Below are 20,325 nucleotides of genomic sequence, written 5' to 3'. Positions count from 1 at the left end.
TGGTCATTACAGGAACAGATTCCTGCAGCCCTCAATACCTATAATGTGGCTATTGACTTGAAACCCAGAATGGAGCATTCTTTTGAAGTTTCATCAGCAGAAATAATCAGGAGCTGTTTGCCTTCACATGGCTGTGACAGCACTGTTATTGTTTACTTCAGGGCTATTTAAACACTTCTGTTCTTCAGTAGAGGATCATTCCAGAACATACTGATAGTCGATTACCTTGATCACATGAAAATTAGACGTGGTGAGCAGAAAATAGCAACTACCCTAGATACTTTAAAAGGATTCTGTGCCACAGGATGAGAAATGAGCCTGGTTCTGGGACTTGCCACTATAGTGAAATTTTTGATAAGCCAGTGGAGGTCTGGTGCTTTACCTTGCATCATCTCTAAGTGAACAATCACTTGATTGCCCTGTTTGGATTTTTGTAGTCAATCTGCATTTTCTCTTTTTTACTCATTTTTTCTTTCCCTTTTTAGCATGTACCCTGTATGACTATCAGCTTTTGATGGCACTTGGGGCAGCATAACGCCTCACAGAAGGTCTGGGCTATGGCGCAAGCTGCTCTAACGTATAGGTTTCAGGACTCTGTAGACCCAATAGTAAATAACAATACTGTGTAGAATGTCTTACATGGATAGATTCCCATTATACTTGTGCTTATTCCTTTGCTATCCTCCCCAAACTATATAATGGACATTTCACAAATGAAGAAACAGTTTAGGCCTAGTTTGTTATGATATGCCAACTTGAAGCAGATTGCTCCTGAATTGTGCTTCTGTTTCATAATGGAGTAGTCCTGAAACATAGTGATAAGAGGAATTGTGTCCCAGTAGGCTTTTTAATCTCTTTATTAGGAGCAAGTGTTGTCATGTGGTATGGGGTCTATAGTGATTTATGCACAGGAGCAGATAGGTTTGTCAAGAAGTTAAAAAGAACAGTTAAAATAAGGAAGGTAGTGGGAAAGATACTCTCAAAATTACGAGAATATGAACATATCTGGGAACTACATTGCTGTCCACCAGAGGGCATACACCTCAGCAATGAGTTATTATGAGATGATTTGTCTTGCGGACATCACTCTGGCTGGTGCTTCCTTAGTAGCTTGTGTGGTAGGAGAAATGTAGAGCATGAGTAAATTCAACAACATGAACTGCTGCTGCAACGGTGAAGTGTTTGACTTGCTTACAAAAGACAGTGTTAACTGCGACGGTGAAGTGTTTAACTTGCTTACAAAAGAGGCTATTACAGAGACCACAGTATAATACTGTTCGCTATAATCTGGATTTACCGGTCAACCACCTGGCAGCGGTTTAGTTACTCTAGAGCCCTTTCATCGTGGAAAGAAGAGTTATTTGTCCTCATGGTTTCCTAATTTGAGTTTAGGGAACTGGTACTGTGGTGTATCATGTTAAGTCTCTGCCCATAACACTGACATCCCATATCAAAGAACCCAGTTCAAATCCTGGGTGCTCTACTTCTGATCCAACTCCCTACTAATGCACTTTGGAAAGCTGTGGAATGTGGCCTAAAGACTTGGGTTCTATCACCCAGATCATGTCTTTAGCCCTGGTTTGACATTGCCCAGCCCCAGCTATTTGGGAATTGAACGAGAAGATGAAGAGAGCTTGTTCATTCTCTCTCTCTCTCTCTCTGTCTCTCTCTTCTTACCTCTCTGTCACTTTGTCTTACAAATAATTTTTTTTTTAAATTCAAGTTTATCTTCTCTGCCTTGAAAGCTCTGTTGGTACAATATAATGGGCCTATAGAATGCTTTATTTTACTACCATATATTTTAATTGTTTTGTTTCAGTAAGAAACAAATTTTGCTATGAGGGAAGTATAGCAGCACCATCATGCAGACTGAATGAACAGATCTGGCTCAGAACTAGCACTCCAAAGCAGCTGGGAAAGGTCTGCCAAAGAATGAGTTGTGCTGGCTGAGTTAGGACTTAATGCAGTAGCCACTACATACTGCCATCTATGCCATGCTGAGATATGTGGGCTTAGGAATCAAGGGACAGGGGTCTTCTGTTACTCCTAATGACTCTCTTGCAGAATTTTTTCCCTACAACTTGCCTATAGTTCCGTCTTACAACTGAGGGCTTGGCAGTTTGAAGGCCTTAGTGCCCCAAGATATTTTCACAAGTAACACAGGCATAGAACTGTTAAATGGGAAGCTGAAACTACTGCTTGACCCTTTTTGTGTCTTAAGACCAATGGCCCAGGGCCCGGCACAATAGGCCTAGCAACTAAAGTCCTCACCTTGCATGTGCCCGTATGGGTGTCAGTTTGGTTCCTTTATGGCTACTTCCCATTCAGCTCCTTGCTTGTGGCCTGGGAAAACAGTCGAGGATGCCCCAAAGCCTTGGGACCCTGTACCTGTATGGGAGACCTGGAAGAAGCTCCTGGCTCCTGGCTACATATCGGCTCAGCTCCAGCCATTGTGGCCACTTGGGAAGTGAATTATCAGAAGGAAGAGCTTCCTCTCTGTCTCTCCTCCTCTCTGTCCAATAAAAATAATTAAATCCTTAAAAAATAATAATAATTTAAAAAAAAACAACAGACCAATGAATCAGCAGTCACAGAGGGGATGCGTGATCCTGGTTACCACAGAGACACTGGTCATCATTCCCCAAAGGGAGTAAGGAGGACTGCTTCTGGCACCTCAGGAATGCACAGGAGTCCTCTTAGCATACCTAATGTGACCAACAGTACAAAGCTGCAGGAACCCGAGAACGAGCAGACCACTGACAACTGAGCTCCTGTGGGAGTAAAGGGCATTCCCATGGGCGTTCTGCCCAATGAAGAGCCAGTGGAGAACATTAGGAAAATGGAAGCTGTGATCATCACCTGAGGCTTTGAGCCCAAATGTTACCATCCCTCTTTCCTTGCTTTGTTTACTTTTATTGTCCTTTTCCAGGTGGCCATGCCTATCAGGGAAGACTGAGACACTCTTGTGTCCTAAGCGATACATCTAAGACATTGATTGTATGCCTCTTTTTAAAGGAATAGTTTGGGCTAAGGTTATCTCGGACAGTGACACATGACGGAGAGTTGGCTGGGGTGCTTCTGGGAAAGCTGCCCCTGCGTCTAATCAAGCACGTAGTCTCCTGACAAGGCAACCTGCTTCTCATGACTGAAGTGTCAAATGCCATTGGGAACCCAAAGAAACCTGACTCATTGGCAGTCCCAGTACAGTTTCTTCACCTTTCCACCCTGATCTCCTAACATTGTGAAGTTAAACAATGGTAAAGTATTAGCACCATCAGCAGTGAAAGTTGATCTGATCACCGAGGTCACTAAGTGAATGATGGCTGAATGATGGATGTTGGGGACACTGCATGAAACGATGTTCATGTCCCGGGTGGGGCAGAGTGAGACATTATGAGATTTGCAATGGCTTGTATAATGGCTCATAGTGACTAATAATCAAAGACATAAGATTGCTTATTTCTGAAACTTTCTGTTTCATGTTTTTGGACTGTGGGTAACGGAAACCACAGAAAACAAAAACCACAGACAATGAGAGGACTTACTGTCATTTCATTTTTACTTCTCACCGTTTTGTAGTTAATTTCACTTACTTATTTTGAAGACTGTGAAACATTACTACAATTCTAAAAGAATCGTACTAAAAACTTACACTTAGATAAGCACTTGGGCCAGCATAGTTGCATAGCAAGTTAATCCTCTGCCTGTGAGGGCCCTGCACGACAGCGTAGTGGTTAAATTCCTTGCCTTGAATGTGCCAGGGACCCATATGGGCGCCAGTTCTTATCCCACTGGCAGCCCTGCTTCCCATCCAGCTCCCTGCCTGTGGCCTGGGAATGCAGTCGAGGATGGGCCAAAGCTTTGGGACCCTGCACCCATGTGGGAGACTTGGAGGAAGCTCCTGGCTCCTGGCTTCGGATTGGCTCAGGTCCAGCTGTTGTAGCTACTTGGGGACTAAAGCATCAGACAGAAGATCTTCCTCTCTGTCTCTCCAACTCTCTGTATATCTACCTTTCCAACAAAAATAAATAAGTCTTAAAATCCTCTCCCTGTGGCATCCAATACAGGCACACTGGTTTGTGTCCTAGCTGTTCCACTTCTGCTCCAACTCCCTGCTTATGCCCTGGGAAAGTGGTGGAGAAGACCCAGAGGAAGCTCCTTGCTCCTGGCTTTGGATGAGCTCAGCTTTGTTGTGGCTATTTGAGGAGTGAATCAGTGCATGGAAGACTTCTTTATCTCTCTCTTCTTCTCTCTGTAAATCTTCTTTTTGAATAAAAATAAATACATCTTAAAAAAAAGTGTTACCCTCCTAATTCCTACACACTCCCCAGTGCATTTTCTCCCTTTGCGGTTACCCTCTCACCCATTGCTTGTAGCCACCTAGTCTTACTGGCTTCTTGTTTATTCTGTATCTGTTTTGCCTAGATGAACAAATGTGTTCATTTTTCATACCCTTTTATTTGTTTACAGGACCCTCCATTTAACAAGATATTATGAAAATTACTCTATATCCATTAGTAAAATCTTCCTACATTCTGCTTTTTACAGATGCATAGTATTCTTTTGAAAAAGGATTTGTTTATTTTTATTGGAAAGTCAGATGTACAGAGAGAAGGAGAGACAGAAAGATCTTCCATATGCTGGCTTACTCCCCATGTGTTCGCAATGGCTGGAGCTGAGCCAATCAGTGCAAGGAGCTTCTTCTGAGTTTCCCACACAGGTGCATGTCCCAAGGCTTTGGACCATTTTCCACTGCTTTCCCAGGCCACAAGCAGGGAGCTGGATGGGACGCAGTGCTGCTGGGACACACACCAGCGCCCATATGGGAAACCAGCACATGCAAGGCAAGGATTTTGGTTTTGTTTAAAATGTATTTTTTTAAAAAGATTTATTTTTTTTATCACAAAGTCAGATATACAGAGAAGAGGAGAGACAGAGAAGAATGTCCTCCATCCAATGATTCATTCCCCAAGTGACTGCAATGGCTGGGGCTGAGCCAATCTGAAGCCAGGAGCCAGCAGCTTCTTAAGGGTCTCCCATGCAGGTGCAGGGTCCCAAGGCTTTGGGCCATACTCCACTGCTTTCCCAGGCCCCAAGCAGGGCGCTGAATGGGAAGTGGGCCTGGTGAGATTAGAACTGGTGCCCATATGGGATCTCAGCATGTGCAAGGCAAGGACTTTAGCTGCTAGGGCACAACGCCGAGCCCTATTTTTTGTTTGTTTGTTTGAAAATCAAATTTGCAGAAAAGGAAAGAGAGAGCTAGATATTCCATCTGCTGATTCACTCTCCAAGAGGCCACAATGGCCTGAGCTGAGCTGATCAGAAGCCAGGAACCAGGAGCTTTTTCCGGGTCTCCTACACGGGTGCAGACCTTGGGCTATCCTCGACTGCTTTCCCAGGCCACAAGCAGGGAGCTGGATGGGAAGTGGGCAGCTGGGACATGAACTGGCACACATGCAAGGCAAGCATTTAGCCACTGACCTATCATACGGGCCCAAGATGCATAATATTGTATAGTATAGATGTCGTCTGATATACTCATCCACTCTCCTGGATATGGGCATTTGGATTATTGCTAACATTTTACAATTAGAAAATTTGTGTGGGCCCAGCGCGGTAGCCTAGTGGCTAAAATCCTCTTCTTGCCTGCATCAGGATCCCATATGGGCGCTGGTTCTAATCCCGGTAGCCCACTTCCTGTCCAATGGTGAAGAAACTGTAGAGAGTAGACTGAGGGTGTCTGGAGGCTCAGGTAGCAGGAGGGGACTGGAACTGAGGAAACAGAGTTTGCAAGCTGAAAGGGAAGGAAACAGTGAAAGGGAGTGACTAATGATGCATTTTTATTTATTTATTCGTTTTTAAATAAAGATTTATGTATTTTCATTGGAAAGTCAGATATACAGAGAGGAAGGGAGACAGAGAGGAAGATCTTCTGTCCACTGATTCACTCCCCAAGTGACCACAACAGCGGGAGCTGAGCCAATCTGTAGCCAGGAGGAGCCTCCTCTGGGTTTCCCATGCGGGTGTAGAATCCCAAAGCCTTGGCCCGTCCTGGACTGCTTTCCCAGGTCACAAGCAGGGAATTGGATGGGAAGTGGGGCTGCTGGGATTAGAATCGGTGCCCATATGGGATCCTGGCTTGTGCAAGGTGAGGACTTTAGCTACCAGGCTACCGCACCATGACCATAATGTATTTTTTAAGTACCTATTTTTAAATTTCATTCAAAATTGCTTCCAATCATTGTGGCTGCCAAGGCCCACCTGTAGTGTAGTATATTTTCACTTCAACTGTTTGCTATTGGAGCATAGCTCTGCAACTCTCTTGAGGAATTTTGGCCAGTAGACGTAAGTTCCTTTTGAAATGATGTTGGGCCGCCAGGTTTCATCTGTGCAGATATTCTTGATATAAAATTTGCTTGATATAAAATTTGGCTTTGAAAAATGTGCCTACTTACTATGCATGGACCAAAATACACGATAACATCTTCACCAGCATGCATTTTAAATGAAAAAAAAAATGGCTTTACCAACATGCATTTAAAATGGAAAAACTAATATATGTATATATGGTGTCTGGTAGATAAATGCAGGTAATTTTAACTAAGCGCCTGTATCCATGTTGCTAGCCTGTTCTAACGTGTAGCTGTTGTAGAGGAACAAGCACTTGGACCCGCAGAAGGCATTAGAAGGTGGTCTGTGTGTTTCTGGGACTAGATGATGCTATTCAGTTCTTTGAGGGAGAGTGTGTGCGGGGGATGCTGTTGATTTGTGTGTTTTCTCTTGGAAACGTTGCAGTGTGGTGTAGTCTGTGGCTGCCCTGGTGGGCTGAGGTGGGGAGGGTGTGACGCTGGTATTTGGTGAACCCCGGGCTTGTGATGCTGAGCTTGTTTCATCCGCTTTCTCCTCCTTCCCTCCACCCCCTCCTTCCCACCAGCGCCACAGCAACATCCTCAGAGCCCCAGCGAACTCCACCCGGTGGCGCGGGCACCCTGCGTGCCCGGAGGAGCCAGCGAGCGAGCGCAGCGACAGTGCCTCGCCTCCTGCAGTCCCCGGACCACCATGGCCCAGAGCCGCAGAGACCGAAACAGTTGGGGTGAGTGTGGAAGGGTAACTTGGCTGCAGCCTCTAAGTCTAGCCCTCCTCCGCCCAGAGACCGGGACGGCCAAAGGCCGTGGGGCTGCTGCCGCGCCCAAGGTTGCCGGGCTGGGGCACCATGGCTGAGCATTGCCAGCGTCACTGGGCCCCACAGTCCGAGGAGGCAAGGGCCTCGGCTGAGCGCAGGCCGGCCAGAGCTGCCGCTCCCCACCCCCGCCCGCCTCCTCCCAGCATTTGGACAGCACCCACCGGGCGCCTGTGGGACTTGTGGATCCGGTCTTGGCGACGGGTTGGAAGGATGTCGATGAGGGTGGGCGGGGGGTGGGCTCTGTTCCACAGCGGAGAAAGGGTCGGGGCCGGAGGCCCTGGAGCAGGCGGCACCTGGCCCGCTTGCGCCGGAGCTGAGAGCGTGTGAGCCAGGCTGGGCGCGGGCTCCCAGCAGGCGGGCAGGCTCGCTGGCTGCGCTGGAACAATGAAGGCAGCACGCTGGGTCTGGGCCGAGCCCTGCAGATTGTAAGGACCTGGGCAGCGGCAGCTGAGACGGCAGCCTCATGGGAGTCCCCAAGCACTGCGGCACTCATTTCAGTTTGGGGGCTGGGTGGGGGGTGGGGATGGGGGTGGGGGCAGAATTGAGAAAAAAAGGAGCAAAGTTGTGATGTGCGTTCTTAGGCCCCACCCCGACCTGCTACCCCATTCAGGCCAGCTCAAGGGTGGCTTTGTTCTTTGGGTTTTACCTTTTGGAGATGCTGGGCTCGTGATTCAGCACCAGGCGGAGGGGAGGGGAGGGGAGGGGAAGGGAAAGGAGAGGCTGGGCCCAGTGGGTTAGCACCGCGAGTGGGTGGGCGGCGCTCACGCAGGCGGAGAAGAGAGCGCAGTGTTGCTGGGGAAAGCGTGGCCCCGCCCGCCACTCCAGGCCACTCTGGACAGGGTGATGTGGGCAGGTTGAGTGTCCTTGTTGGAGCCAAAGGCTTCGGAGATGTTTTGTAATGGGAACCAGAGTGATCTCAGACTCCTAAGTTTGGTGGTTCGGGCCCCATTTTGCCCATGGGCTGTGAATTGTTATTTCAAAGTTGACACCCACAAGGCGTTAGGCTTCTCCTCCATGACTCAGTGGCACGCCTTGTGCCACTCTCTATCTGACCGAGAGGCACAAATGCACATTTTAGCTGGTTGTATTTCAGTTTACTTCTATCACAAGACTGTCTTCTGTCTCTTTGCCTCTTACGGTCACAGAATCAAGCTGACTCCTCAGAAAGCAAGGTGCAGAAATTAGGCAAGGTTTCTGAGGTCAGTAGCGCCAGGGTTGCAGTCGCAGCATTTGCCCTCCTTCTTCTGAAATCTGTGCAAGCGTTTTCCCAGCAGCTCCGTGGCACTCGGTCCCTGGGCCTCTGGATCAGGAATTTCTCCAACAGTTTAGTTGCCTTGCGTTAGGTGGGTTTGGGTCTTGATCTCTGTGGGTAGTTGACTCCACCGTGTTAAGAGACAGATGTGAAAGTGTGTTGTGAGTAGCAACAAATGTCTCCTTCGTGATGTTTTGGATCACCGTAATTTAGTGTTTGACCACAGATTCCTTATGTAATGGAGGGTTGGTCTCCCCCCCCCCCCTTAGAAATGTGGTTCTCAAGTGGGATTTGCATAAAAATCACGTGGGGAAACTTACTGAAAATGCAGATTCCTGCATCTTCCAACTGGAGCTTTTGGATCCATAGATCTGAAGCAGGGTCCAGGAATCTGTCTTTTAATTAGCATTTCCAATGACTGAAAAGCAGATGGCACTCAGATTCTGTGTGTTTGGTATGAACATAGCCTAAAAAGTTCACCCAAAAGTCATCAAGTAAGAGTTTCAATTCATATGAGGAAAAGAAATATCAAAGTTGCTATCTGTTCACTGGCAATTCTCACAGGAAAAAGACAGTGAAATTGTAGAGTCTCTCTATGCTCCATGGAAATAGTTTACTACGTTATTTTTTTTTAATACTGTAAATATGTGGGACAGAAATGATGTAGGAAATTATTAATGTGGCATAAGAAGTGGGGGATAGAGATTCTGACAAAGATGTTAGCTGTGCCCTTCTTTGCTTCATTTTGTTGCCATAACTTGGTACAATGGCTAATGCGTGATAGGTGTTTAAAGAAAGCAGGGGTAGTTAACATGAAGGAGTTAATGTCATGTGAAGTAGAAACTGTCATCTTCATTTTGTGTGTCAAAAGGTAGAGCCGGTAAAGGTCGCCCGCGGACACTTTGACTTCAGATTCTCACATCTTCACTCCGACCTGTGCCATCTCTTTGTTGAACAGATCTTTTTGCATTGTGCAAAACTATGGTTAAGTCACGTTCATTTGCATTCTGTCATGTGGTTTTTAGCTTTGTAATTTAATGTGTGAAGAACCATCAGTTCTTGTGTTACAGATAAAAAAAACTAAACCTCAGACAGGCTAAAATTCTTATATTTAGTCAATTAGAAGAATAAGGTTAGAACCTGGGATTTTTTTTTTCTAATTTATTTTCTGAAACATGCTTCTGAAAATGACTTTTTTTAAATAAGAGAATGGGGAGGAGTATGCAGATAACAAGTAAACATACAAGTCAGCAATCTGATAAGAAAAATTTCTCATGACAGTTTGAAAAAAAAGACAATTATCTTTAGCTAAGCAAGTATTTTTTCAGGCAAGTTAGAAAAAAAGAGAATCAGGATGGATAATGCAGAGTTGGGAAATAGAAAAGGTCAAAAATATCTGAGTAGAAGAGGTAACAGTGTGACACAGAATCTGTAGGAGTATAGATTTTTAAAAAGATTTATTTATTTTTGTTGGAAAGATAGATATATAGAGAGGAGGAGAGACAGAGGAAGATCTTCTGTCTGATGATTCACTCCCCAAGCGGCTACAATAGCCAGAGCAGAGCCAATCCGAAGCTAGGAACCCAGAGCCTCTTCTAGGTCTCCCACACGGGTGCAGAGTCCCAGGCCACAAGCAGGGAGCTGAATGGGAAGTGGGGCTGCTGGGATTAGAACCGGTGCCCATATGAGATCCTGGCTTGTGCAAGGTGAGGACTTTAGCTACCAGGCTACTGCATCAGACCCTAACTACATAATTTTCATCTGTATGGCCAGACACCTGTTAGGTCTTCTCTGGACTATGGAAACCAGTAAGCAGAAAAGCATCTCTGCTGACCACGAGAGTTGTAAGTGCTGTCTGAGGCTCCTGAGAGATGTAACTAGTAAGCAGCAGGTCTGTGTGGAGCCTTGAGAGCCCGACCACCTGGACCTAAATCTACACTTAACAAGTTGAAGCATCTTGATAGCCAACTCTTCAAAGGTAGGCATTAAGATTCTTATTTTAAAGTAAAAGTTCTTTGAGATTCAGAGAGCTTAGGAACTTGGTCAGAGGAGCTAGCAGTTCTGTCTCAGATCCAGCACTTAGACTCTGCATTATGGAGCAGGCATTGGCTCTAGCGGATGGAGCCCCAGTTCAGACGCCAGCATCTCATGTCAGAATTCCTGGGTTCCATACTGCCTCTGGCTCCTGATTCCAGCCTCTTGTAGCAGCAAACCCTGGGAGTACTGATGGTTGACGTGGCTGCATCCCTACTACTCATGTGGGAAAAACATGGATTGAATTCCAAGGCTCCTAGCCTGGCCCAAACCCTGAGCTTGGTTAGGAGCCTTTCATTCCTGGCCTAGAAACTGTGAGGGCTCTCTGTTACCCCATCCCATTCCCCAACTTTGTCAGATAAGCAAACTTAAAAAAAACAAAACTGTTTGCTCTCTCAGTCCACGTGCTGGCAAGAATCTGGAATAGTGTGCTGAAAGGTACCACAGCAAGCCTCCCTACCAGCGCTAGACTGGTGTAAGAAGTCAGTGTTCTATATATTTGATAGCCTTGAGCTGGAAAAACAGGCAAAGAACGTGCTAGTGTGGGAAAAAATGGAACAGATGAGTATCAGAAACAAGAGCTGAGAAAGCAGTCTTTCAGTACCAGGTGAACACTTCAGTACTACAAGAAACAGAAGTAGAACTTTTTCTGTTTGATGTTTATTTGTTTGTGTCCACTGAAGTTGCTCAAAAACTTGGTGTTCCCCATGAGAATTGAGTTTTATACAAAATGGAAAAGGCTGGCAGTATAATATCAGCTTCAGAAAAGTAGTGTTTGTTTGAATTGTGACCTTTGCCTACGTTAAAAAAACTATTTGAATTTCACAGTAAGTGTAGAAAATGACCATTTGTTGAAAATGTATTGGTGGAAAACTATTAGGTTTCTAGTTTTGTTTTTGAGGAAAGATTAAAAACAGTCTTGAGTATAGGTTAGTTATCTATTTATCTTTTTAGCTTCTTCTTTTTTGTTTTTTTAAGATTCATTTAGTTTTTTTTTTTTTATTGGAAAGGTGGATATACAGAGAGGAGGAGAGACAGAGAGGAAGATCTTCTGTCCAATGGTTCATTCCCCAAGTGACCACAATGGCTGGTGCTGCACCGATCCAAAGCCAGGAGCTCTTCTGGGTCTCCCACATGGGTGCAGGGTCCCAAAACTTTGGGCCATCCTCCACTGCTTTCCCAGGCCACAAGCAGGGAGCTGGATGGGAAGCAGGGCTGCCGGGATTAGAACCGGTGACCATATGGGATTCCGGCGTGTGCAAAGCGAGGACTTTAGCCGCTATGCTATTGCACCGGGCCCCTTCTGGCTTCTTATTTTTAAAGACTTATTTGTGTTTGAAAGACAATTATAGAGACAAGGAGAGAGAGCAGTAGATCCATCTTCCATCCACTGGTTCACTCCCCAGATGGCCACAGTGGCCGGAGCTGGGCTTGTCTGAAACTAGGAGCTTTTTCCCCATCTTCCATTTGGATGCAGGAGCCCAAACATTTGGGCCATCATCCTCTGCTGCTTTCCCAGGTGCATTAATGAGGAACTGGATGGGAAATGGAGAAGTCGGAACTTGAACCTGCACCCATATAGGATGCCAGTGCTGCAGATCGAAGCTTAACATACTTCACCACCATTTTGGCTGGCTGGCTTTCTTTCTTTCTTTCTTTCTTTCTTTCTTTCTTTCTTTCTTTCTTTCTTTCTTTCTTTCTAATTCATTCTGTTTGTCTTGCAATGAGAGTGTTTGCCCCTTTTTAACTTACCTCATTTTCAAAATATCCGGTCCTTTTAAAAATAATAAAATATCAACTTAGCTTTGCATGTAATATATAACATTCACTCTGTATTTCTAACATTTGCTGTAGATTTCTTTACCCCCACATTTTTCCATTTAACATACCTCCTCTGCATATTTTTTCAAATTTTTTTGTCAGTCTACATGCCCACTTTTCTATCATCTGTCAAGCGTCTATTTACCTCTATGTATTTTACACATTTAGCATCTATTTGGCTCTTGTCTTGATGACTCCTGGGTTATTCTTTGACTGCATTTCATACTCTGCAACCTTTAGTACCTGTCTAGTGTGTAGGTTAGAGCCTTAGATCATCAGAGAGATGGTCTACTGCAAGATACAGAAGTAGTTTGAATTATTTATTTTTGTTTGGATGGCAGGTTTACAGAGGAAGGAAAGGCAAAGAGAAAGATCTTCCATTCACTAGTTCACTCCCCAAATGGCCACAGTGGCAGAGCTGAGCTGATCCAAAGCTAGGATATCAAAGCTTCTCCCATTCTTGTATGTCAAAATAGTTAGAGAACATGTCTATATTCAAAAATAAATAAATGTATAAGCTATAAGACTTCCAGTTAAAAGAAGAATGATATTGATGGAGCCAGAACCATGGCCCAGTAAGTTAAACTTCCACCTTTGGTGCCAGCATCCCATATGGTCAACAATTTGAATCCCAGCTGCTCCGCTTCAGATCCAGCACCCTGTTTATGGCCTGGGAAAACAGGAGAGGATGGCTCTAGTACTTGGGCTCCTGCTACTCATGTAAGAGACACAGAGGAGGCTCCAGGCTCCTGGTTTAGGATTGGCTCAGCTCCAGCTACTGTGGCCATTTGGGAGAGTAAATCAGCAGATCTCTCTTTCTCTCTCTCTGTAACTGCCTTTCAAAAACAAATAAATAAACCAAATCTTAAAGAAAAAGGATAGAAATGAGTATTTATTTCTCCCTACCAGCAAAAGAAATAGAACTTTATTAATATTTTGTAAGTCTTTGTGCACCGTTCTTAATGACAGTCTCACTGCCATCCAAAAATAAGTACTTTTAAGTACTTTCAAAAATTTGGGGTTTCTATTCCCTTGATTAAAATTCTTAATTTTTTTTTATTATTATTACAGAGAGATGCTCTGTCTGCTGTTTACTTCCCCGATGTCCTCAGTTCCTGGGGGTGGGCTGAAGCTGAGAGGTGGAGACTCAGTCCAAGTCTCCCATGGGAGTGGCAGGGACCCAAGTAATTGACCCGTTCCTTCTATTCCCCAGTGTCAGCATCGGCAGGAAACTGGAGTCAGGGACAGAACCCAAGCTCTCCACTGGGGAGCATGGGTATTGTAGCCAGCAGGCAGCTGAACTGCCAGCCCAGATGTCCACTCCATCCCTGGATCAGTTTTTTTGGTTTATTATAAATAAAGATGGAGTTTATATTTGTCCATGAAATATTTTTGTTACATAGTTTCACCCATATATGATGTTATACATAATAAGTATAATTAGTATGATTTTTTTGTGGCTCTAGTCTGTATTTTACCAATTACCATTGAGGACTGAGTATATTTTCTTATTTTTACTTTTTTTCTGTATTTCTACGCTATGCTTATTTTCCCTTTGTCTATTTTTGGTTAGCTTTTCTTCTTTGTACAAATTCTCTACATATTTTTGGTATTATCCTTTGATTCTTTCACTTACGGATTTTTTGTCTCTTTGTGACATGACTTATATTTAAAAATAAGTTGATTTGGTCAATATTTTCTTTCATGATATGTACTTTTTGTACTTTAAGAGGTATTTCTTTTTTTTTTTAAGAGGTGTTTCCCTACTTTACTTCTCCTTCTATTAATATCTGGTTTTTAAATTTTTTTACTTTCTTTAAAAATTTTTTTTGGATTATAATTAAAACATACCTAACATAAACTTTACCATTTTAACCATTTTAGGTCTATAATTCAGTGATATTAAGGACATCCATATTGTTATGCAACTATTCTTCATTTAGTAAAACTCACATTCTGTCCATTCCACAAAAACTTCACCCTTTCTCTCACTTCCCAGCCCTTCCTCTTGCCAATGACTATTCTACTCTCTGTCTCCATGATTTTGACCAGGTATCGCATAGATGTAGAATGACATTACTATATCATTTGTCTCTCTCTCTCTTTTTTTTTAATTGAAAAGTGTGGAATTACAGAGAGAAGGAATGCTAGAAAGATACTCCAGCCACTGGTTCACTCTGCAAGTGACCGCATTGGCCAGAACTGAGCTGATCTGAAGCCATGAGCCAGGGGCTTATTCCAAGTCTCCCACACGGGTGCAGGGTCCCAAGGCTTTGAGCCATCCTTGACTGCTTTCCCAGGCCACAAGCAGGGAGCTGGATGGGAAGTGGAGCTGCCAGGACACAAACCATGTGGGGTGTCAGCCGTGCAAAGCGAGACTATTAGACTACCACGCTGGGCCTCTCATTTGTTTTGATATCTGGCTTATTTTGCTTAGCATTCTGTACTTGAAGTTCATCTATATGTCAAAATTTCCTCCCTTTTTTAAGGCTAACACGTTATTGCCTGTATGTGCAATTTGCCTATCCATTTATCTTTCCATATGCAGGTTTTTCTACATTTTGTCTATTGTGAATAATGTTTCTATTAATGCAGGTATGCAGGTTATTTGTTTGAGATCCTGCTTTCTAATCCTTTGGTTCTACATCCAGATGTAAAATTGCTGGATCTCATAGTTATTCTCTAGAAATGTTTTTTGAGGGATTGCCATACTGTTTTCCACAACAACTGAATCATTTATATTCTCACCAACAATTCACACAGGTACCAATTTTTTTCTGAAAGATTTATTTTTATTATTTTTTTTTATTGGAAAGGCAGATATACAGAGAGGAGAGACAGAGAGGAAGATCTTCCGTCCAATGATTCACTCCCCAAGTGAGTGCAACGGCTGATACTATGCCGATCCGAAGCCAGGAGCCTCTTCAGGGTCTCCCACGCGGGTGCAGGGTCCCAAAGCTTTGGGCCATCCTCAACTGCTTTCCTGGGCCACAGGCAGGGAGCTGGAAGGGAAGCGGGGCTGCCGGGATAGAACTGGCGCCCATATGGGATCCCGGGCATGCAAGGCGAGGACCTTAACCACTTGCGCCACCGCGCCAGGCCCCACAGGTACCAATTTATAAAGACTATTTTGTTGTGAAAGGCAGAGTGGCAGAGAAAAACAGAGATAGAGAGAAATTTTCCATCCAGTGGCTCATCCTACAAGTGGCCACAACCATTGGGACTGGACCATACTAAAGCCAGGAGTCAGCAACTCAATCCAGGTCTCCAATATGGGTGGCAGGGGCCTGAGTTCTTGGGCGTGTCCTCAGCTGATTTTCCAGACACATTAACTGATTTGACAGTGGAGCAGCCAGAATTCAAACTGCCATGCTGCTGGTTGCTTAATTTGAATCACAATGTTGGCCCTACAAGTTTCCAATTCCCCACATCTTAGCCAATAGCTGTTATTTTTCTATTTTATTTTAATAGTAGCCATCTAAATGTGTGTGCTGTAGTATCACACTGTGATCTTGATTTGTATTTAACTTTTGTGGTATATCCAATGGGTACATTGTTTACCTAAATGTGTGTTGGTTCATTGCCTGAAATTTTATGATTTCTCCAATTTCCTTTATGTTACTAATTTCTAATTCTGAACATTGTCATAGAATAAAATGCTTTGTATTGTATCAGTTTTGGAAAATGTGAAGCGACTTCATTCGTGACCTAACATAATTCTGTATAGGAGTGTGTTCCACATGGGCTCCTACCTCTGCGTGGGAAACCCTGAAAAAGCTCCTGGTTCCTAGCCTCAGATCAGCCCAGCTCTGGCTTTGTAAGCGTTTCAGGGGTGAGCCAGCAAATGGAAGGACTCTCTGTCTCTCCCACTTTCTTTACATATAACTCTTTCGAGTAAACATCTTTTTTTTTTTAAGTGAAGCAAAAATGCATTTTATGAAAAAAATACATGGTTCAAAATTTTTTTAGAGGGCCAGTGTATGGCAAAGTGAGTTAAAGTACCAGCTGCAGTGCAGGCATCCCATGGAGGCATCAGTTCACATCTCAGCTGATCCACTTCCCATTCAGCCCCCTGCTAATGTACAAGGGGAAGCACCAGAGGATGGGCCAACCGCTTGGGTCGCCACACGCACGGGGGAAACCTGGAAGAGGCCCCTGACTCTTTATGTCAGTCTAGCCCAGCCCGTGATATTTTGGCGATCTGGGGAGTGAACCAAAGGAAGACATTGTTCTAATTCTGCCTTTCAAATAATAAACTAAATATTTTTTAAAATGTGTCTAAATAAAGTTATTTCAATTTCATTTTCCTTAAACTTTTTGAGGTACTTATGAATATAATGTCCTCAAGCCTTTGTTTCTTACTGCATCATTTGATTTACCAAATAAAATTTTAAAAAAACCTTGCAATGGTTTTAGTACAGCCACACTCACTCCCTTTTGGTGACTATTTATCTAAATTACTTTTCTCCATCCTTTCATTTTGAATCTAAAATTAGTTTCTTCTAGACAACATATAATTGGATCATGTTTTGTTATGCTTTGTTTTATTTATTCTGCCTATGTCTGTATTTTTATTAGAGTTTAATCTATTTACATGTAAAGTGATTACCGGTCAGGAGGGACTTCTGTCATTTTGCTGTTTATTTTCCATATGTCTTATGGTTTTAGTCACCCTTATTTCCTGCATTACTGTCTTATGTGAGTGGCTCACTTTTTCAATACGATCTTTTAATGCCCTCATGATTTTTTAAATATATTTTGCAACTTTTTTTTGGTTACTATGAGGATTATAATTTAGTACCCTAAAATTGCAACGCTAATTTGTTAAACTCATTCAGTTTCAATAACATGTAAAAATCCTGCTCCATTATATTTGTCTCTACCGTTTGTTGTTTTTAAAGTTTTTGATTGATATAGTTTTACCTATTTACATGCTACGGTGTAGTGTTTTGATACGTGTGTACATTGTGTAGTAAGTCAGGGTGATTATTGTAGATATCATATGAGTATTCTTTGTGATAAGAATATTTCTTCTATCTGAAATCTGTAATAAATTGTTGTTAAGTACAGGGTAACTCTATTGTATAATATAATATCAGAATTTATTTCTATTATCTCTTAGTGACAAAGAGACACATTGTATGTCCAAGAAGTGCACAATAAACTAATAATTTAAAAAATGTGTTAGTTTCGTAAATTATGTAGAAAAGATTGAGTTAAAATCAAAGTTACAATCATAATATCTTTTAGATTAATGATGTTAAGATGTATTAGCATGTTAAACCAAATAGGAAACAAAAAATGGAGTTACATACAGTTGCTAAAACTTTCCTAGCTGTTCTGTTTGCCCACATATTTGCCTTTGCATTTTTATTTCTTCATAAAGCTTCAAGTTAATCTAACTTTCATTAACTTAATTAGCATACAGTACTTCCTTGACCATTTATTGCAGGACCTATGTAATAGTCATTAACTTCCTTAGCTTTTGTTTATTTGTAATCATCCTCTTTTCTCCCTTTTTGAAAGATAATGTTGCCAGCTATAGTTTTTCTTTCTTCCTTCTTCTTTTAGCACTTTGAATCCTTCAGTTCATTGCCTCCTGGCTTCTAATTCTGATTAGAAACTGCTGGTAATTTTATTGATGACCTCTGTTTTCTTAAAAAGGGATTTATTTATTTATTTATATGTAGTATATGTAAGTATTTGAAAGGCCAAGTTACAGAGAGAATTAGAGACAGTTCTATCTGCTGGCTACTCCCCAAATTTCTGCAACAGCCCAGCTGTGTCAGGCCAAACCAGGAGCCTAGGACCCCAACCGGGGATCTCGCTAGGGTGGGCAGGGGCCCAAGCATTTGGACCATCTTCTGCCGTTTTGCATTGTATGGAAGCCAGAGTGGAAGCAAAGCAGGCAAAACTCAAAGTGCTGGCTTTGTGGGTACTAGCACTACAATGCCATCCTCCTTGATGAAGGATAAGGAAATCCTTGATAAGGATTTCCCCTTTATTCTTTTCCTTTCACAGTTTAATTCTAGTGTACCCTAGTACCAGCTTGTTTGGGTTCAACTTATTTGGAGTTGGACATTTTAGGTTTCCTGTTCCTTTACTGAAATTTCTATTTTGTTCCTACTTTTTTTTTTTTTTTAATAGGAAGGATTCTGTCTCCTGCTGGTTCTTTAAGTATCTGTGAAACATCTGTTTTAAAATCATTGTCTAGGGCCTGGTGCATGATAGTCTAGTGGCTAAAGTCCTCGCCTGCCTTGTGTGTGCTGGGATCTCATATGGGCTGCTCTCAGCTGCTCCACTTCCCATACGGCTTCCTGCTGTGGCCTGGGAAAGCAATAGAGAATGGCCCAGGACCTTGGGACCCTGCACCTGTATGGGAAATGCTAAGAAGCCCCTTGCCTCCTGATTCCGAATGGCTTAGCTCCAGCCGTTGCCGCCACTTGGGTAGTGAACCAGCAGATGGAAGATTTTTCTCTCTGTAAATCTAACTTTCCAATTAAAAGTAAATAAATAAATAAAATAAAATAAAGTCATGCTTTAGGAGCCAGTGTTGTGGCATAGTAAGTTAGGCCTCCATATGCAATACCAACATCTATATCCAGCTGCTCTACTTCTGATCCAGCTTCCTGCTTATAAACCTGGGAAAACAATGAAGGATGACACAAGGTGGCGGTTTTTTTTAAAGATTTATTTTATTTTATTTATTTTTAAATTTATTTATTTATTGGAAAGTCAGATATACAGAGAGGAGGAGAGACAGAGAGGAAGATCTTCTGTCCGGTGATTCACTCCCCAAGTGACCACAACAGCTGATGCTATGCCGATCTGAAGCCAGGAACCAGGAACTTCTTCTGGGTCTCCCATATGGGTGCAGGGTCCCAAGGATTTGGGCCTTCTTCAACTGCTTTCCCAGGCCACAAGGAGGGAGCTGGATGGGAAGTGGAGCTGCCGGGATTAGAACCGGCGCCCATATGGGATCCGGCGCATTCAAGGCGAGGACTTTAGCCACTAGGCCACGCCGCCGGGCATGATTTATTTTATTTTTATCGCAAAAGTCAGACATACAGAGAGGAGGAGAGACACAGAAGATTGCCTGTCTCATGGTTCATGCCCCAAGTAGCCACAACAGCCAACATTGCACTGATCAATCCAAAGCCAGGAGCCAGGAACTTCTTTCAGATCTCTCATGTGGGTGCAGGGTCCCAAGGCCTTGGGCTGTCCTTGACTGTTTTCCCAGTCCACAAGCAGGGAGCTGGATGAGAAGCAGGGCTGCTGGAATTAGAACCAGCGCCCATATGGGATCCTGGTGCATGCAAGGTGAGGACTTTAGCTGCTAGGCCACTGTGCCTAGCCCGGCCCAAGGTGTTTTACGTGGGAGATTTGGAAGAAGTCCTAGGTTCCAGTTTTCAGCCTAACTCAGGCCCGGCCTTTGTAATCATTTTGGGAATCAATCAGTGGATTATGGTTTTCTCTCTGTCTCTCCTTTTCTGTAACTCTGCCTTTCAAATCTGTTTTTTGTTTTGTTTGTTTTTAAGCCATTGTCTAGTAGATCTGCTATCTTGTATTTCTCTGGGACAGTTTGTTTCAATTTTTTTTTCTTTTAAAAAATTCTTATATTCCTGGTTTTTTTTGTTGTTGTTGTTGAAAACAGGACTTTTGTCATAATAACCTGATAATTGTGTTAAGTCAGAGCCTCTCCATCCCCTAAAGTTTGCTTTACTTTCATTTTTTTGTTTTTATTGTAAACTGTCTTCGTGTCAAGGATCAGCCTGAATTGTATGTAAATTGTTCAGTTTTCTTCTGTGGCTTTCTCTGGACTTTTGCATTGATTAATTTCCCTCTGTATGTGAATTCACTTTTAAATGTCCTAGTGTTCAATGTCTGGGAAAAAAAAAAATGGGGTGGCGGGACAACTGGTGGTTTAAAACCCCTGGGTGTCACCTGGCCCAAGGGGACGTTTAATAGTGGAGGGGTGTGTGTGTGTGTGTGTGTGTATTTGTGTATTTGTGTATGTGTGTGCTATGTGGGCTGC

At 43.2% G+C, this 20,325-nt stretch overlaps 1 protein-coding gene across 1 annotated transcript in view; it reads left to right on the top strand.

The window, feature by feature from the left end:
* Positions 1-7,038: 7,038 nt before the first annotated feature.
* The window catches only part of LOC121168173 (atlastin-1), a 67,465-nt gene continuing 54,178 nt past the window's right edge, over positions 7,039-20,325 (top strand). Inside the window, exon 1 of the mRNA XM_040998040.1 lies at positions 7,039-7,093. Within this exon, the coding sequence (XP_040853974.1) occupies positions 7,060-7,093 (34 nt within the window). The 5' untranslated portion in view covers positions 7,039-7,059. The remainder of the gene's footprint in view (positions 7,094-20,325) is intronic.

The sequence above is a fragment of the Ochotona curzoniae genome, unplaced genomic scaffold (assembly GCF_017591425.1).
Source record: "Ochotona curzoniae isolate NIBS_2020 unplaced genomic scaffold, NIBS_Ocur_1.0 patch72, whole genome shotgun sequence".
Lineage (NCBI taxonomy): Eukaryota > Metazoa > Chordata > Mammalia > Lagomorpha > Ochotonidae > Ochotona > Ochotona curzoniae.
This window is presented reverse-complemented; position numbering and strand designations above follow the sequence as displayed.